The following is a 16,762-nucleotide window of genomic DNA, read 5'->3' as shown; positions in this document are numbered from 1 at the left end:
TCAGACATTACATGAAATTTCTAAAAATCTTATATTTGTATTTGTATGGAAATATGTATGGAAATATGTTAATATAAATGTTTCAGACATTACATGAAATTTCTAAAAATCTTATATTTGTATTTGTATGGAAATATGTATGGAAATATGTTAATATAAATGTTTCAGACATTACAGGAAACGTCTAAAAATCTTATATGTTCTGGTATAATGTTATAAGTAATAATCCTAGTTATTACTTTAAAATGTATATCTCAGAAATAACTAATTTTCTTGTCAACTGCATTATTATGAACTTTCATCAAATCTTTAACCATGGTCATTTTTAAGTCTTTTGTCATTTACAGACAGTTCTGGGTGTACTCTGATGATTTTGCAAATATGTTCCTATAAAAGAGTTTCATCTTCAAGAAATTCATGGAAAAGACTGACAAATACAGGTTTCTGGTAACTGACTGTACTGCTGAACTGAATGAATAAGCATTTTCAGAACTCTAATGAAAAACTGATGAACTCATAAAAGTGCTAACAAAAGATCAAGATGAAAAAAAAGAAATTAATTACATGGGACTGAGTGAACTGATGAGGATGAGTATAATTTTTGTGACTTTCTGTCTGAATTAAAAAAAAAAAAAATTCCACAAGGACTCAGAGGAAAAGAATATACAAATCAATTTTCACTGGAAAGTAAAGGAGCTGTTACAGTGGAGGATTACTGGACTGAATGTCAATGTTATGACATAGTATAAGTGTGTTTCATGTTTGGTAATTGCAATCATTGTTGCTTTTGTTGTGGTCATCCATGTACAATGCTTGGTGTCAGTCTATCTATCTCTTGTAAAAATAAAATACAGTGTGTGTGTGTGGAAAAAAAAAAAAAAAAAAAAAGAAGATACCATAAAGGCTGAAAATAATCAATGATTTAATTAAATAATTCAAGAAGCAAATATTTTGTAGTATGTTTAAGATCACTTAGATTTATAGATGATAATTTAGATTATATTATTTTTCCAGAAGTAGCATTGATTCATTAGTTCTTATAGTTGTTCTTAATAACGTATGGAAATAATTTATTATACACAAAATATATTCAAGGATTAGTAAATCTGGTCTATATTTTTCAAGTTCTCCTGAAGAGAGCACACACATTCAAAAGGCAATGAAACAGAGTGGACAGAATCATGGGCTTTTTTTTTTCAAATCCAGAATGAAAATTAAAAATCATCTAGGCCTGTTCCTTGTCGCACAACTAAGGAAGCAAAATTCACAAGTGACTTCCCCAAGATGGCCCGGCAAGTGATACAGATCCAGGGTGCCAATCCAGGACTTTCATGACCATTTTCCAAAGAAGTCAACTTTGAAAATAATGGGCGACTTGATTTTACAACATTCATCAGGGAAATCACTTTTAATATCAGTTTTAGCCAAAGTAATATATTAATACAAAACAGGAAAAAAGTTCCTTTAGGGTCCATTGGAAAGAACCAGCAGTGGGCTCTCAAGATGCTAGCTTGCCCACGTGACCAAACTAAGGATCCAATTCCCCCCTTCCAGTCTGAACAGTTACAGTCAGTGTGAATGGGAGTTATACTTGTCTGGAACAAGAAAAAGAAGTCTTTGAAGAGAGCATTTGTTACCAATAAAAACAGGTTTCTCCAGCTTAGTGATCTACTTTCCTCCCCTTCCCTAACAGAAGACAACTCATTCTGTCCATTTGGCTCCCTGGGGGTGCAATTTTTATGATCTATTTTCTCACTTTTCACCCCAAGCACACCCCACTTGGATGCACTAAACTACTTCTAATATAATTTTTTCACCCTTACTCAAAAGTTACTTGCTTGATGTAAGGAAGACTCAGTATTCCATCCATGTATGGATTATAACTTGGCTAATAAGTGCTCATGCTGGCTAAACAGAGACAGGTGAGAGTCTCTCATGAGTCAGGTCAAGAAATACAGTGCAGAGAAATACAAAATGCACAGGAAGGCAGACAAACCTGCTGAGATGTCAGGAAAAGTCAAGAAAAGATTGCCCCATAGAGTACCCATTACTTAATGTGTAATTTTTATTCATAAAAGCATCAGCAGCTCCAATTTCCAGGAAATTAACCAACTCATTACTTAAGACCTGGTCAGTTAAGCCCCTCCATCTGCACAAGGAGCTCCTTCATAAGAATTCCCACACTGCTTACGGCACGGTGTATTGTAAAAGGAAACTCTTTCACTTCAGTTCTATTAGTTAAGTCAAGGCACACTATTAAAACTTACCCCTCCTCAGTCCAAAAGAAAAATCAATGAGTGCAACTCAACCTTGTAAGCTCTTCTAAGCACCTCGTCTCTTTTATATTTTTCCTGTTCTAGGTAAATCTTAATCTCATAGCCCTGAAGTTTCACAAAGAGAGTTCCCTGCCTTTTGTACTTCCATTCCTATTTTTCTCTAGGTCAGAACTTTCTGAAAACAAATACTACATCTCATACCACATGACAATAAATCAAATTCATGGATCTTTAATATTAAGCCAGCACCTGTTCTCACCATTTCTGTTTCAGCCTTGTCAATTCACAAGAGCTTTAATATTATCTTAACATTTAGAAATTTCAGAGGACAGAGATTTAAATAGCCAGTTATCTAGCATGAAGAGATCATAAATGTTCTCTCATTAAACCACATTATCCTATCTGAATTATACACAGAGCTGCTTTTATTCCAGAGACATCTAGGACTAAAGTAGTTACACTGCAAGATTAGCTTAAAGATGAATTTCTTAATGAGCTGACATTGATTACCCAATGCATAAAATTTTTAAAAGATTGAAAATGGGAATAGTTGCTACACTTACCTGTAGGAGGGCCTTCATCCCATCCTTCTGCCCTCTTAATTCGATTTGCTGTGAATCCTAAGCAGATATTGACCCCAACGGCAAAAGTGAACAGGGATATTACCTAAGGGAATAAAGAGCTCAAATTGTCAATGCAGCCAGACAAGCCTAAATCAAATTCCAGGAAGGCAATGCAAATGACTTCAACATCTCCCCCCAATCTTACAACTTCCCAAAGGCACCATACAGCGCTGTCTTCATTTTAGAAACAAAAAGAAAATTCAGAATCAGGAAGCAGCTCTGAAGACCAAGGCTTTCCCCTGGCATTCTGTCATTCTCCTACCTGATACAGCTGGCAGGAGTTTCTCCTGGCCATGGCAGAGGGTTCTTGGAAAGCCTTTTGCAGTGTGTTCTGTTTGCCTACACTGAATGCACTGCTTTTTGGGGCTCTGAGTCCAGTCTATTAACTACAAGTAATCCCACCTGGGAGGTTGACAGGCTCCTCTGATTTGTCCACAGCTTGATTTCATCACAGTTTGTTCACGAATCGCAGCTCTGCGCATAAGAAGCTTGAAATATCCCTCTCCTTCTCTCCACCCCCTATCTGTCCCTCCCCTGACACACAGATACTTTCATGTGGTTTCCTCTGGTAACATAAGGGTTTCTTATGTCGCTGTAGCCAATAACACTGCATGTTCATTTTTCTTCCCTCCTAAAAACATGGTTTTAAAAAAAGAAACCAAATGCATTTTATCCGATAAAAATGAAACAGAGCCATAAAAGGGTTTCTACCCGCTCTAAGCTTTTAAGGTTTACAATGTAGTTATTCAATGTAGTCAACCTCACGACTTTATTTTTTCTAAAAGGAAAGTTTTATAATTTATAAACCTAATAACTTTCTCTGTCTTGCCTATTTATTTACTTTTCTGGCAGTTTAAACGACCCTGTCCCTTTTGCCACATTCTCAGCTACTCCCGACTCCTCAAATATTTCTCACGATGAAATCTCCCACGACTGTAACTAAACACAAGAGAGAGCATTATGTTTCCCCATGTTGTTGTTAGAGTTTAGAGAAGTAACTTTTATCAAAATACTGGGAATGCCAACTAAGCAACACAGAGTTCTTCTGCCCGGTGAGGAGGGACAATATAACTTCACGTCTCTCTGCCTCTTCCTCCCGAAAAAACTGTCAGCTTGGGTTTTGGGTTTTTTGGGTTTTTTTGCTTTTGTTTTTGTTTTTTGGGAGGGGTGCGGGAGCAGCAGGGGTGCGATGGGAAAGCTTTATTAATGATTGAATTGAGGAAGGAAATCTCAATGGCAGCAAGAATTTAGCTTTAAAGAATTGCTTCCCTAGGTTTTTCCCAGATAAATTATCATCTAGCCACCAAACACTGTGCCCTTTGATGCTATCGTGAGCATTAAAGTCTCTTTACTAACCTAGTTGGCAATCAGGAGACTTCTAAAAGAAATCAAGGCCTCAAAAGCTGAGAGGTCCTTAAATACTGTACACTTTTAGGATTCAAATGAGGGAGGAAAGCTTATCTTTGGATTTTCTCCGGGCCGGACCCGGTGACCATGGTTCTTACACACAGCATATGTGTGTATGTAAACAAATACGGCGCTTACCACGCAACGAATTACTGAGGAAGCAGTGGCTCAGCTCAAATAAAACCTGATAGCACAAAAGCCAGAGCTTGTTTATGGTGGATTGCACATTAGTCCTGGGTTTCATTAGATATTCTAGAATTTAGTAACAGCTAATTGAACAAAAGAAAAAAAACACAGTGCCAAACGTTTAGCTGCCTTTCTAACGTCCTTTTCATTTCGCAGTCTTGCAGAGATGGCAGGCTTATGAATTTTTCTATAGAAGTCTCTTGCTTTAGTCTGTGTACCATACTGAAATGATTTGGGGTCCTGCATTTAGCAAGGCTTATGAAAGATGTTAACCCCACGTAAGATTTTTTTTACTCTTTATGTTCAATTTCAAGATGCAGGCTTGCTTTTACAGAGGACAACTATCAAGCTAAAAGGAAAATATCAAGGCAATCCTGTGACTGCACCGTATGCCCTCGCCAGCTTCCCCAGCCCTCACCGGAGTCCAGCAGATTTAGAATCTGTCTGACATTTGATGGTAGAAATCCAGCATGAGGACAGTGAAGGCTCCCCTTGAAAAAAAATTAGACTCAGAAGCTGAACATTATCCATTAATTTTTTTTGACATGCAGAGTAGCTGTGCAGGGGGAAAAAGTCTGAAGTGTAATAGCCAGGTTGATCCAGAATTGGCTTCTGTACAGCACTTGTTACCAATTATCTAAGAGGACTGAAGTCAGCCACTATTTCTGTTAACCATCTGCCAAAGAACTTTATCTTCTACCAGGTCATTGTGTGCACGGAACACATTCACACAAACACACACACACACACACCCCATCTAACACAGTTACACGGGATTTTACTAAAAGACATCATTATAAATTAACTGTCAGGAGGATGACCAAAGTCCCCATCTTGGGCATCAAATCAAACACAAAATAAAATTACCCCTCATTATCTAAAATTGAGAAAACCAAAAAGCCTGATAACGCATACCGCACGTCCAGAAACTCAACTAAAATGACTGAAATATAGTCTAAAACCTTCTATAACAAAACCGAATCAAGAAAGTTCACCTGCTCTGGTATTTAAGATTTTTGGTATAAGGTCAACCATGGTTGGGGTCAGGAAACAAGAAAGTGTATGAGAAAGACTAAAATTAACTTTCCGCTTGGTTTATTAATCCAGCCATATTTCAGAGAACACCGCCCCCTGGCAGGAGAGAACCCAAACAAATCTGACAAGTCTCAGGCCCTAAAAATCATTCTGTGGTTCTCAAGTTTTATTGGGCATAAGAATGACCCTGGGCAGTTGTTTAAAATGTTGATGCTTATGGTCTAAACCCCAAGATTCTGATTCATTAGCTCCAGGAGGTGAGGAGAAGAAAGGGGGAGTTTAGGAGCCAGACAAGAACTGACACAATAGGCTATTCTGATGCAAGCAATGTAAGGACCACATTCTGATACAAATAATGTAAGAACAACAGAGCATTAGAATAAATTACTCTGAATCAATTAATTTCTGCCCTGAATGTTGACTTGCTTGATCTAATTCATAATGTAATTTTAATATACCATTAATAGCATTCACTACTAATTGGACATTAAAGTTTCAATCTCAATGACAAACTGTGGCTATTCCTCCATGGGGATCATCTCCAAACTGTAAGAAGCAGAATAGTATTTTATTTACTTTGCTGGTGGTACGAAGCAGCAGTGTGTGTATTGCTTAATTGCAATACAGTAGTTGCATTTATACAAATGCACAGTCCATCTTTTCATGAAATGCTTCTGTGAATCCTTGTTCCCAAGCCCTGATTAAGGTAAGAGGGCTTGAGGTTAACAGTGAGATTTGAAAGATCTGTAATTGAGGGTTGTCATTCTTGCCTCCTGCAGTAATTATGAAGCGTTCATGAACGGATTCAAACTTTATCAATGTCCAGCTTCTCATTGTGCAAAATTAACTGCAATCATGGTGCCTTGACTTGACTTAATTCTAGTCCCAGGATACTTCTAAGACTATGGTGTTAGACAGCCACTGACCACCTGATTTTCAGGGGTACCACTTAGCAGTCACTACAGCACATACACCAGGAAAGTAAGAAAACCGCACCCATGTGTATTCTTCCTATCCTATTTTACAACTCTTTAAGTCTTGTTTTTCAATTCTGCTGTGGTTGAGGACTATTAGAAAATTCAGAATAAAAACCGGACAACAGTCTCTGCGAAAGGGATTTGCCAGTCTAAATGGAGCAAAAAATCATGACAGCTAATAGAAAACCAAGCAGGCTCAATCGCTCCCACAACCCAGGACTGCCTGTGTGTATAAAGTAGACACCACTTAAGAGTTTAAACCACAGAGGCAAAGTTTTACGGGTAATCTATGGTCCCGGGGGTTTCTCCAGTGGAGAAATAGCATACGCCTATTCAAATGAAAACAGTACTTGTGTTATTACTTATTACACAATTGAAAGCTGAAATCAACACTGTCACCTCTTTCAATGACATCAACTTATATCATAAACTTCTATGCATTACACTTACTCCCAATGGAATTGAAGCATGAGCCCCTGACTGAAACACTCTCTAAGAATATGCATTCATTGCACAAATGTTCATTAGCTCCTACTGTGTACCAAGCACTCTTCTGGGCACTAGTTCTATACAAGGAGCCAAACTAAACATGGTCCCCTGGCTGCATATCAATCAAATAGACACAGAAATAAATGTAAAATTGCAGCTGTGGCAAGCATAGACGTAAAGAAGTCAATGATGCTATGAGAACAAGTAATTCAGGTTTGATGTGGTCAAGAAGGTCACGGAAGGGCTTCCCTGGTGGTGCAGTGGTTGAGAGTCTGCCTGCCGGTGCGGGGGACACGGGTTCAAGCCCTGGTCTGGGAAGATCCCACATGCCGCATAGCAACTGGGCCCATGAGCCACAATTTCTGAGCCTGCGCGTCTGGAGCCTGTGCTCCGCAACAGGGGAGGCCGCGACAGTGAGAGGCCCGCGCACCGCGATGAAGAGTGGCCCCCGCTTGCCGCAGATAGAGAGAGCCCTCGCACAGAAACGAAGACCCAACACAGCTATAAATAATAAAATAAATAAATAAATAAATAAATAGCATTCCCTTTAAAAAAAAAAAAAAGAAGAAGAAGAAGGTCACGGAAGACTCTGAAAAGTGTCAGATGAGACGTGATTTGAGGGATAGAGGGGAGTAACTAGATAAGAGAGGAGAAAAGGATTCTAGACGGAGCGAACAGGATCCGCAAAGGTTGTAGGCTGGAGACACCAGGCATCCACCAGAAGAGAAGACAGCCCGTTTGACTAGTTCAGGGAGACAAAAGGGAGCCTGGAGTGAAATAAGACTGGAGAGGTTAGTAGAGGTCGGTCCATGTGGGGCCTCATCGGTCTTGTAGGGTGGTATAGTCTTTATCCTAAAAGCTTTGGAAAGCCTTTAAAGGGCTTAAGTCGGTGGAAGCTTAATTAGATATGAAGCATTAATCTCTGTACGGTGTGGTTATGAATTGGAGGGAGTCAAAATGGATACAGTAGATTAGTTTGGAAATGACAGCAGTAATCCAGACAAAAGACACTGAGTGATATTTTGCACCAAGAAAATTATGGTGTTGATGGAGAGGCAGAAAACTGGGAGAGTTATAGGAAAAGGACTTGTTAATGCACTGGGTATGGAGGTTGAGGGGCAGGAAGACGTGAAATGTGATGACTCCTGAGTGAATGAATACGCAATGATCGTGATGACCAGTAAAGTCACTTCTTAAATTTTAATGGGATTATAAGAAAGACTTAGAGACATGTATCCATTTGCTAACACTCTAGAATTAAATAGTTAACATAAGGGATCTCGCTAATAGCTTTAAAACGTGTCAGTAGTCTTAAAAATCTTCTAAGGCAGTGGATTTAAAGTAAAGTTATAGTAGACTTGAAACACTTGAAAATACATTTATTCATAATTGAGGTTAAGAAGAATTACCCCCCAGGAAATAACTCAGCTTTGTTCCTAACCTTAGTTTATAATAAAACATTTTAAAACTCAAACTCAATTTAAGTCTTTTTTCTTTTTTCTTTTTTCTTTTGGCTACTCTGAAACGTGCATGTAAAAGTCTAGGTGAATGAAAGACGTTTGAGTCTACTTTGCCATGTGGACTGTGTAACATCTGAGCACGAATCGGTGGGTAGGTGACTAGAGAAAATTGTTTTACTAAAAGTATCAACACAAGGTTGGAAACGCTCAGCCTTTACCCTCTAGTCTCACATAAGCAGGCTGAGAAGCTGTTACCAACGCCACTTGTAGATAAAGAAATGGAGGTAGGTGACATCTCAAAATGGTAGAATGAGTGATTGAGTTTCTAGAAACCAGGCCTCCTAAGCCAGTTTGGTCCTCTTCCCACTATAGCGTGATGTCTCTCTATGAGGCCACACAAGGGCCTCAACTCAACACGTTCAAAACACAGCTACCTCAACAGCCACCCTGCTCTCCAACTTCTTTTCATGGAAACCTTAAAACCACTTTTTGTTCTACAATCCTTTCATCTCTTGTTTCTAATCAGAAACCATGTCTGCAGAGTCTCATTATTAATTACAATTATGACTATCCTTTATCAGAGCCTGCTGAGTGCCATTAATACCTAAATTATCTTTCTGTGTGATTACTTTTAGATTCATCTCTTCATCTTCATTCTTCTGGACACACATTAGAAGTTCATCCTATAACTATTCTTCCTGTTTGCATTCTCTTCCCCCTTCAAACACCATTTCACTGAGGTCTCTCATCCAACTTGTAATTCATTTCCATTCCTTACCCAGAGAGCCCTGCATAAAATACAGGCAAATCTGATGATTTTCACCCCAAACTGAAAACCTTCCAGTAGTTTCCTATCACAGCAGTTCTCAAAGTGTGATCCCCAGGAGGGTCAGAATCACCTGGAAACTTGTTAGAAATGCAAATCCTTGGGTCTTACCTAAAAACCTCAGGGGTAGAGCCCAGAATCTATGTTTTAACAAGCCCATCCGGTGATTCTGCTGCAAATTTGAGAACCACTGACCTAGAGGATAAAATCCAAACTGCTTAGCAAGGTGCACAGGACTCTAAATCCAAAATTAAGCTCCCCGGATTCAGATCCCAGCTCTACCACTGTTTAACTGTGAGACCTTACATGACCCTTAGGTGAATTACTTCTCCACCTTAAGACTCAGTTTTCTCATCTGTATCCAGCTCATAGGATTCTTAAGAACATTACGTGAAATAATCCATGTAAATTGTCAGGCACAATGCCTGACACAGGAGAATGCTAAATAAAGGGTAAGTTTTCTTAAATTGAGAACTATTTGCTATTCCCTGATTAAGCTGTGCTTTCCTACGTCTTCGTTCTTTAATATATCTTGTTGTTTTAGCCTAGAATGCTCTTCTCCACCTACTCTCCCTGGCAAACTCCAACATATTCGTGAAGATTAAGGTCAGGTGTCACTCCTCTGTGAAGCACCCCCTGATTTTGCCCTTCCCGTGCAGAGCAATGGGCTTCCCATACTGTCTATAATCTATTTTTAGGCATCTCTATCCCTTGTGGTCCTTCAAATGCAGGGACCAGTCATCCTTGCACTCCACAGAGCTTTGAATCTTTCCTGGGATATAACAAACAGACAATAAATGTTTGTCTAATGAAGGACTTGGCATCAAGAAGTTTAAATTGGAACTTGAATTGAACTTGAATTCTTGCTCTCTTACTAACTAGCTGTGTCCCTTTAAGCCCATATTTATTCATCTATAAAGCAGGATTATTGGGCTAACTCAGTGGTTTGAAACACTTTTTTAAGCATTAAAACCTTATTTTCAAATAAAATCTCAAAATGAATACCAACATCTAAATTTGGAGCTGCTCTAGTGGGAGTGGGAAGCCAGGATCCCATCTAAGCAGCCACCTCCCTTCTCTCTCTGGCACCTTCTCAGAAATGTGGAAATTCAAGGAGTACAGTTTGTAAAAACAAACAAAAACAATCAATAAGTAAGTTAATTCCACTACTTAAATACTTTTCTAAACCTTACCCTTTGTTGTAGTATTCATATAGCTACACACACACACCAAAATATGACCCAAATTACCCCCAACCAGATCTTTCATTGATAAATGACAGAAACTCTCACTCTAGTCAGACTATTCCCCCCAAAAGTCCAAGCTAATTTCCACACTTCTCTTTATGCTATTTCTCAGCCCTGCTCCTCTTTCCATTGTGCTCATACAAATCTTAGTCAATCCATTCCTTTCCCCAAGGCTCAGCACCTTAACAAGAACCCTCCTCACAACTGGAATACCCACTGTGCTATCCTCAAGAACCTATAGATTCTACCCAAAACATTTATGTCTTGTTCTTTAATGTTGCCTGTTCTATTTAAGTATTTCCTGTCTCAGCAATAAGAATATAAATCCCCAGAGAGCAGGGGAAAGAAACTACATGGTATAGAGACTCAGAGTCTGGATTCTGGAGTCCAACCAAGCTAGGTCTGCCACTTTTAAGGGTGAGACCTTGCTTAACTTCTCTAAAACTCAGATTTCTTTTTTTTTTTTTTTTTTTAAAGAAGGAATCAGTGTTCAGCTTGACTTTATTTATTTATTTATTTATTTATGGCTGTGTTGGGTCTTCGTTTCTGTGCGAGGGCTTTCTCTAGTCGTGGCAAGCGGGGGCCACTCTTCATCGCGGTGCGCGGGCCTCTCACTATCGCGGCCTCTCTTGTCGCGGAGCACAGGCTCCAGACGCGCAGGCTCCAGACGCGCAGGCTCAGTAGTTGTGGCTCACGGGCCCAGTTGCTCCGCGGCATGTGGGATCTTCCCAGGCCAGGGCTCGAACCCGTGTCCCCTGCATTGGCAGGCAGACTCTCAACCACTGCGCCACCAGGGAAGCCCTCAGATTTCTTTTAATAAAAATAATAATAGTTCTCATTACACAGGGTTGATATGAAGACCAAGTGATATAATGCATGTTAAGCAGGTAGCTCAGTACTTGAACATAGGAAACATACAAATATTAGCCATTATTAAATACAGGAGGATAAAGACTGCATCATCTGCTATCAGGTTCATGTAACTGAAAGTGGGGTCCGGCTGCTCACTGCTCAAAAACCAATAAAGAGGCAAGGCTGGTGGAAAGGAAAGTTTGCTTTATTTTGGATGCCAGCACCCAGGGGGTGGGGGGAGGACAGATGCTGGTCCAAAGGCTGACTCCCCCCCCACTCCCCGACAATCAGGGGGCAATAGCTTTTATAGACAGAGGGAAGGGGTTACATGCAGAAACAGCACAGTCAGCTCTGACAGTCATCTTGAAATTGGTCACTGGTCATCTGACCAGCCTCAACTTGATGGTTTTAGGTATAGTTAATCTTCAGTTCCAGGGTCGGTTTGTTTCCATTTCTTTGAGGCCAATCCTCAGAATTGTGGCAGCTCATGTCATTACTATAGTCATGTCATAATGGTCATCCTGTAGTTAACTTCTTCCACCTGGCGGGGGTTTCAGTATCTATAAGACAGCTCACAGGATATGGCTCAGAATATTATCTATAGCCCTTGAGAAGGAACTAAAGGTCCTTGACTATGCTTAATGACTAAACTATTATTATTTGGTCTCCTTTGACTGTTTTCCTCTGTTTCTGCACTTTCTCACCTCTCTGATTAAACTTATTCTTTGGATAAAATCTTTCCACAGACAAAAGGCAGGCTGAGGATATGGGGGGAATAGACCATAGGGCCCTGCTCCGTTTCATTCTCAATAGGTAGCAAAAGGCTGGGCACATAATAGGTGCTTAGTAGTGACAAAGGTTCTAGGAGAATTCCCTTTACTTATGGAGAGATTACATGTAGGTTTAAGTTAGATATGTTATGAACCACTTTTTTTCACATTCTCTCTAACCTCAAGAGAAAATGGGCAGCACTTATTTGGAAAAGGGTGCAGTGACTCTGGAGACAGCTTTGAAGGCACAGGTTTTAACTACAATAATAAAGACCTTCTATTTGAATTGGAAAGTCCCGAGAATTTGAGCTTCAACTCAAGAAAGTTGTTGAACTCAAACCTAAAAGGAAGTTTATACTTGCTACTGGAATGGCATCATCACATGCTTAGAGCACAATGGTACCCTCTCAGGGAGGAAGCAAAACTGCCATTTCTGTGATTCCCCTTGAAATCAAACAACAATTTGTGACATTCAGCAAAGTAGGAATAGAAAGAAACTTCTTCTGCCTGATAAAAGATTTCTTCGAAAAACTCACAGCTAACATCATACTTAACAGTGAAAGACTGAATCCTTTCCCCCTAAGATCAGGAGCAAGACAAGGATGTCTTCTCTCGCCAGTTCTATTCTGCACTTCTAGCCAAAGCAATTAGGCAAGAAAAACAAACAAAAGGTATTTAACTTGGAAAGGAACAAATAAAACTATCTCTATTCCCAAATGACATAAACTTGTACATAGAAAATCCTAATGAATCTGTTTAAAAAATATTAGAACTAATAAATGAATTCAGGAAGATGGCATGATACAAGCTAAATGTTAAAAATCAGTTGTATTTTTGTACACTAGCAATGGGCAATCTAAAATGAAATTGAGAAAGCAGTTGCATTTACAATAGTATCAAGAAGTCTAAAGTACTTAGTAATCAATTTAACAAAGGAAGTGTGAGACTTGTATTCTGAAAACTAGACAGCATAATTTTAATATAGAAGACCTAAATAAATGGGAAGACAATCATGTTCATGGATTGAAAAACATTATTGTCAAGGTGGCAAGAAAGTGAAAAGATGGTCCACAGAACGGGGGAAAAATTGCAAATTATATATCCGACAAGGGTCTAGTATCCAGAATATGTAAAGAATTCTTACAACTCAGCAATAAAAAGACACATAGCCCAATTTTTTAAATGTTCAGAGGATTAGAATAGACATTTCTAGAAAGAAGATATATAAATGGACAATAAGGACATGAAAAGATGCTCAATATCATTAGTCATTTGGGAAATGCAAATCAAAACCACAATGAAATATATACTACTTCACACCCACCAGGATGGCTAAAATTAAAAAGACAGAAAGTAATAAGTATTAGGAAGGATGTGGAAAAATTGGAACCCTCATATATTATTGATAGGATTATAAAGTGGTGCAGCAGCTTTGGAAAACAATTTGGCAGGTCCTCAAAGTGTTAAACACTATGTTAAACATAGTGTTACCATATGACCCAGTAATTCCACTGTTAGGTATATACCCAGGAGAATTGAAAACATAGTCCACACATAACCTTGTACACAAATGTTCATAGCAGAATTCTCAACTGATGAGTGGACAAACAAAATTTGGTATATCTATACAATTAAATGTTATTCAGCTATGAAAAAGAATGAAGTCCTGATACATGCTAAAACATGGATGAACCTTGGAAACATCATGCTAAGTGAAAAAAGCCAGACACAGAGGCCACATACTGTATGATTCCATTTATATGAACTACCTAGAATAGGCAAATCCATAGAGAAAGAAAGTAGATTAGTGGTTGTCAGGTGATGTGGAAGTGACTGCTTTTGGATATGAAGTTTTGTTTTGGAGTGTTGAAAATGTTCTAAAATTACATTATGGTGGTGTTTGCACATCTCTGTGAGTGTATTAAAAACCACCGAAATGTTCAGTTTAAAAGGATGGATTTTATGGTTTATAAATTATATCTCAAAAAATGCTGCTAAAATAAAAGAGAGCTAGTGAGATTATTCCCACAGTGAAGCAAATTCCAAAGCATCTGGACCCAGAGAAAAGGAATATTAATCCTGATCTGCAGCTTGGGTCAGTGCCTTCAAAGCTGTCTCCAGAGTCACCTCAGTTACCCTCCAAACCTGATAATTAACAGGAAAACTGAAGCGTTTTGAGTTGTGGTGTGGACCTATTTTAACTAGCCCCGATGTGTGATGAAACCCTCTACTTCCCTAAAAATAGGAGGATTTCCTGGGACGCCTTTAGAGCACTTCAGGGTCTCTGCCATTCTTCTTCATCAGTTTCCTGTTTCATTTTACTTTCAAATAAAGTAGCCTAAGAAGAAAACCTAGGGCACTGTAGCCCTGTCATTTCACCTACAGATCTCAAGGGGCTTGAATTTAATGGCAACAAACTGTAACCAGAGTCTGTGAGACAGTTGTGGGGATTTAAGAACAATGACTTGGAACAACATGGATGGTCCTTGAGGGCATTATGCTAAGTGAAATAAAGTCAGACAGAGAAAGACATATACTGTATGTTCTCACTTATAGGAGGAACCTAAAAAAAAAAAAAAAAGAGCTCAAAGATACAGAGAACAGATTGATGGTTTCCAGAGGTGGGGGGTTGGGGAGGGCAAAATGGATGAAGGGGGGTTAAAAGGTACAAGCTTCCTGTTATAAAATAAATAAGTCATGGGGATGTAACATACAGCATGGTGACTGTAGTTAATAATACTGCATTGCAGATTTGAAAGTTGCTAAGAGAGTAGATCTTAAAAGTTTTCATTATGAGAAAAAAATTTTTGTAACTATGTGTGGTGATGGATCTTAACTAGAGTTACTATGGTGATTATTTCTCAATACATACAAATATCGAATCATTGTTATACACCTGAAATGACTATAATATATGTTGATTACACCTCATTTAAAAAAAATGTCTTAACATTTGAAGAACAATTTCTTTAAAAAAAAAAAAGAGGGCTATGAGTTAGAAGAATTAAGGCTCACTCACTCTTCCCACTTTGCAATCAATAAAACTGAAATGCTGCTTGTAGGCAAGGTCACAGAGCTAAAGTAGCTCTGGTTGGGAGATCAGGACAGCTCAGGACTGGGTGAAGGAAAAGGGAAAAGCAAGTATGCATGAGAGGTACAATACCTGGCATGGATCAGACACCCCCTAAGTGCTAGTATTTAGTAAGTGCCTGCCTTTTGCCCAGCAACATAACTAGAGATATTTTTATATATTGCCTTATTTAACCTCATAAAGCCCTTCAGAGCATTATCACTGTCAACAAGCTCAAATTGGGCAACTTGCCCAAGTTCAAGTACATATTAAGTGGGGGAGTCCTCTTTTCTCCATGATTTCCCAATGAAAATTACAAAACTAGCAAGATCTAAAAGGAATGGGAATTTCAACTATTTTCTAGAAGAAACATGATTCTATTAAAAGCAGAGAATCTGATAAATGTTTGATAAGTCTTGATGCTTGATAATGTTTCCTATTTCAGAACATATCAGAAGCCACAGATTAACTTCTATTCTAGACTGACCCCCAAAAAAGAATCAGTTGGTAATGAGGAAGTGATCAGAGCCATGGGCATCATAACCGTGCCATTTCAAAGTTCCTAAGGGATCAGAGAGAATGCTGGTCATTGTCAGACAATGGCTCTAAATTTTGGAGTGTGAGAGTTTTACAAATTCGTATAGTGTTGATTCAACACAGATTTAGTAAGCGTTCCCTATAATATAAGCTAATGCTTAGTGAAAGCTTACTCTGTGCCAAGTACCATGTAGTATCAGGGATATTGAAGTAAAAAGCATGTTTTAATCGGAAGAAATGGAAGGCAACTGTTTGTTAAACACACTCCGGTGAGTTCCATCGTAGAGGTATGCAAGGGTTATGTGTGGAAGAGACTGAGAACTGGCTCCTTCAATCTCTACTCCACCCCACTTCCAGGGACCCCTCCTGTCTTGCAGGCTTTTTGTAGGATGAGTTATAGATACAGTTTATAGACTCTGCCAGTTTTGTTGCTGAGATTGTCTTTATGTACATGTGATTTGGACAGCAGAATTAAGACAGGATCTCTCTTCCAGCCTCTTTCAGCTGTTTCTCTGTGCAAATAAGACTGTGGAAGTGGAAGGTTTTCTGAAACATTATTTCAGTGTCCATTCTCCAGCTTCCTATGCCCTAGGAGACATCTGTGGGGGTGACAGAGATGGTAGCTCCCTGATTCCTGAATCATGGATACAGGGTATGTTCTTGAACACAATATTCCAGCAACAGCTAGCTGCCACGTACTACGTACCATGGACTGAATCGAAATTCAAAACTATCTTGACAGGTTGAAGTCAAAAGATTTTAGGAAAAATAGAGAGCCAGATCAATCTGTCTGGGGTAAGATTCTTGAAATAGAATACAAAATTCAGTTATAAAACTTCACACTAGGAGAGACCAGAACTGAAAACAATCCTTGTAAAAGAAAGCTGGGAATTTTTGTTACCTGCAAGTTCTATAGGAGCTTATGCTTGACCACAACTCTAAATGACCTCATTTTACCTTAGGCTCCTCTAATAGACAATTACCGCTCAGATCCAGGAGAGAAAAGT

At 38.9% G+C, this 16,762-nt stretch overlaps 1 protein-coding gene across 9 annotated transcripts in view; it reads right to left on the bottom strand.

Moving 5' to 3' along the window:
- The window catches only part of ENPP2 (ectonucleotide pyrophosphatase/phosphodiesterase 2), a 107,407-nt gene that overhangs the window by 72,542 nt on the left and 18,103 nt on the right, over positions 1-16,762 (bottom strand). For 8 of the 9 annotated variants that reach the window (XM_028168190.2, XM_007188818.2, XM_007188816.2 and 5 more), the window contains exons 1-2: positions 3,162-3,272; positions 2,840-2,942 (exon numbers count right to left, since the gene is read on the bottom strand). In XM_028168190.2, the coding sequence (XP_028023991.1) occupies positions 2,840-2,942; positions 3,162-3,194 (136 nt within the window). In that variant the 5' untranslated portion in view covers positions 3,195-3,272. Of the gene's footprint in view, positions 1-2,839; positions 2,943-3,161; positions 3,273-16,762 lie in introns of those variants that run through there. The other variant, XM_028168191.2, reaches the window with a different exon arrangement.

This window comes from Balaenoptera acutorostrata, chromosome 17 (assembly GCF_949987535.1).
Source record: "Balaenoptera acutorostrata chromosome 17, mBalAcu1.1, whole genome shotgun sequence".
Lineage (NCBI taxonomy): Eukaryota > Metazoa > Chordata > Mammalia > Artiodactyla > Balaenopteridae > Balaenoptera > Balaenoptera acutorostrata.
Note: the sequence above shows the minus strand (reverse complement) of the source record. Positions and strands in the feature narration are given on the sequence as shown.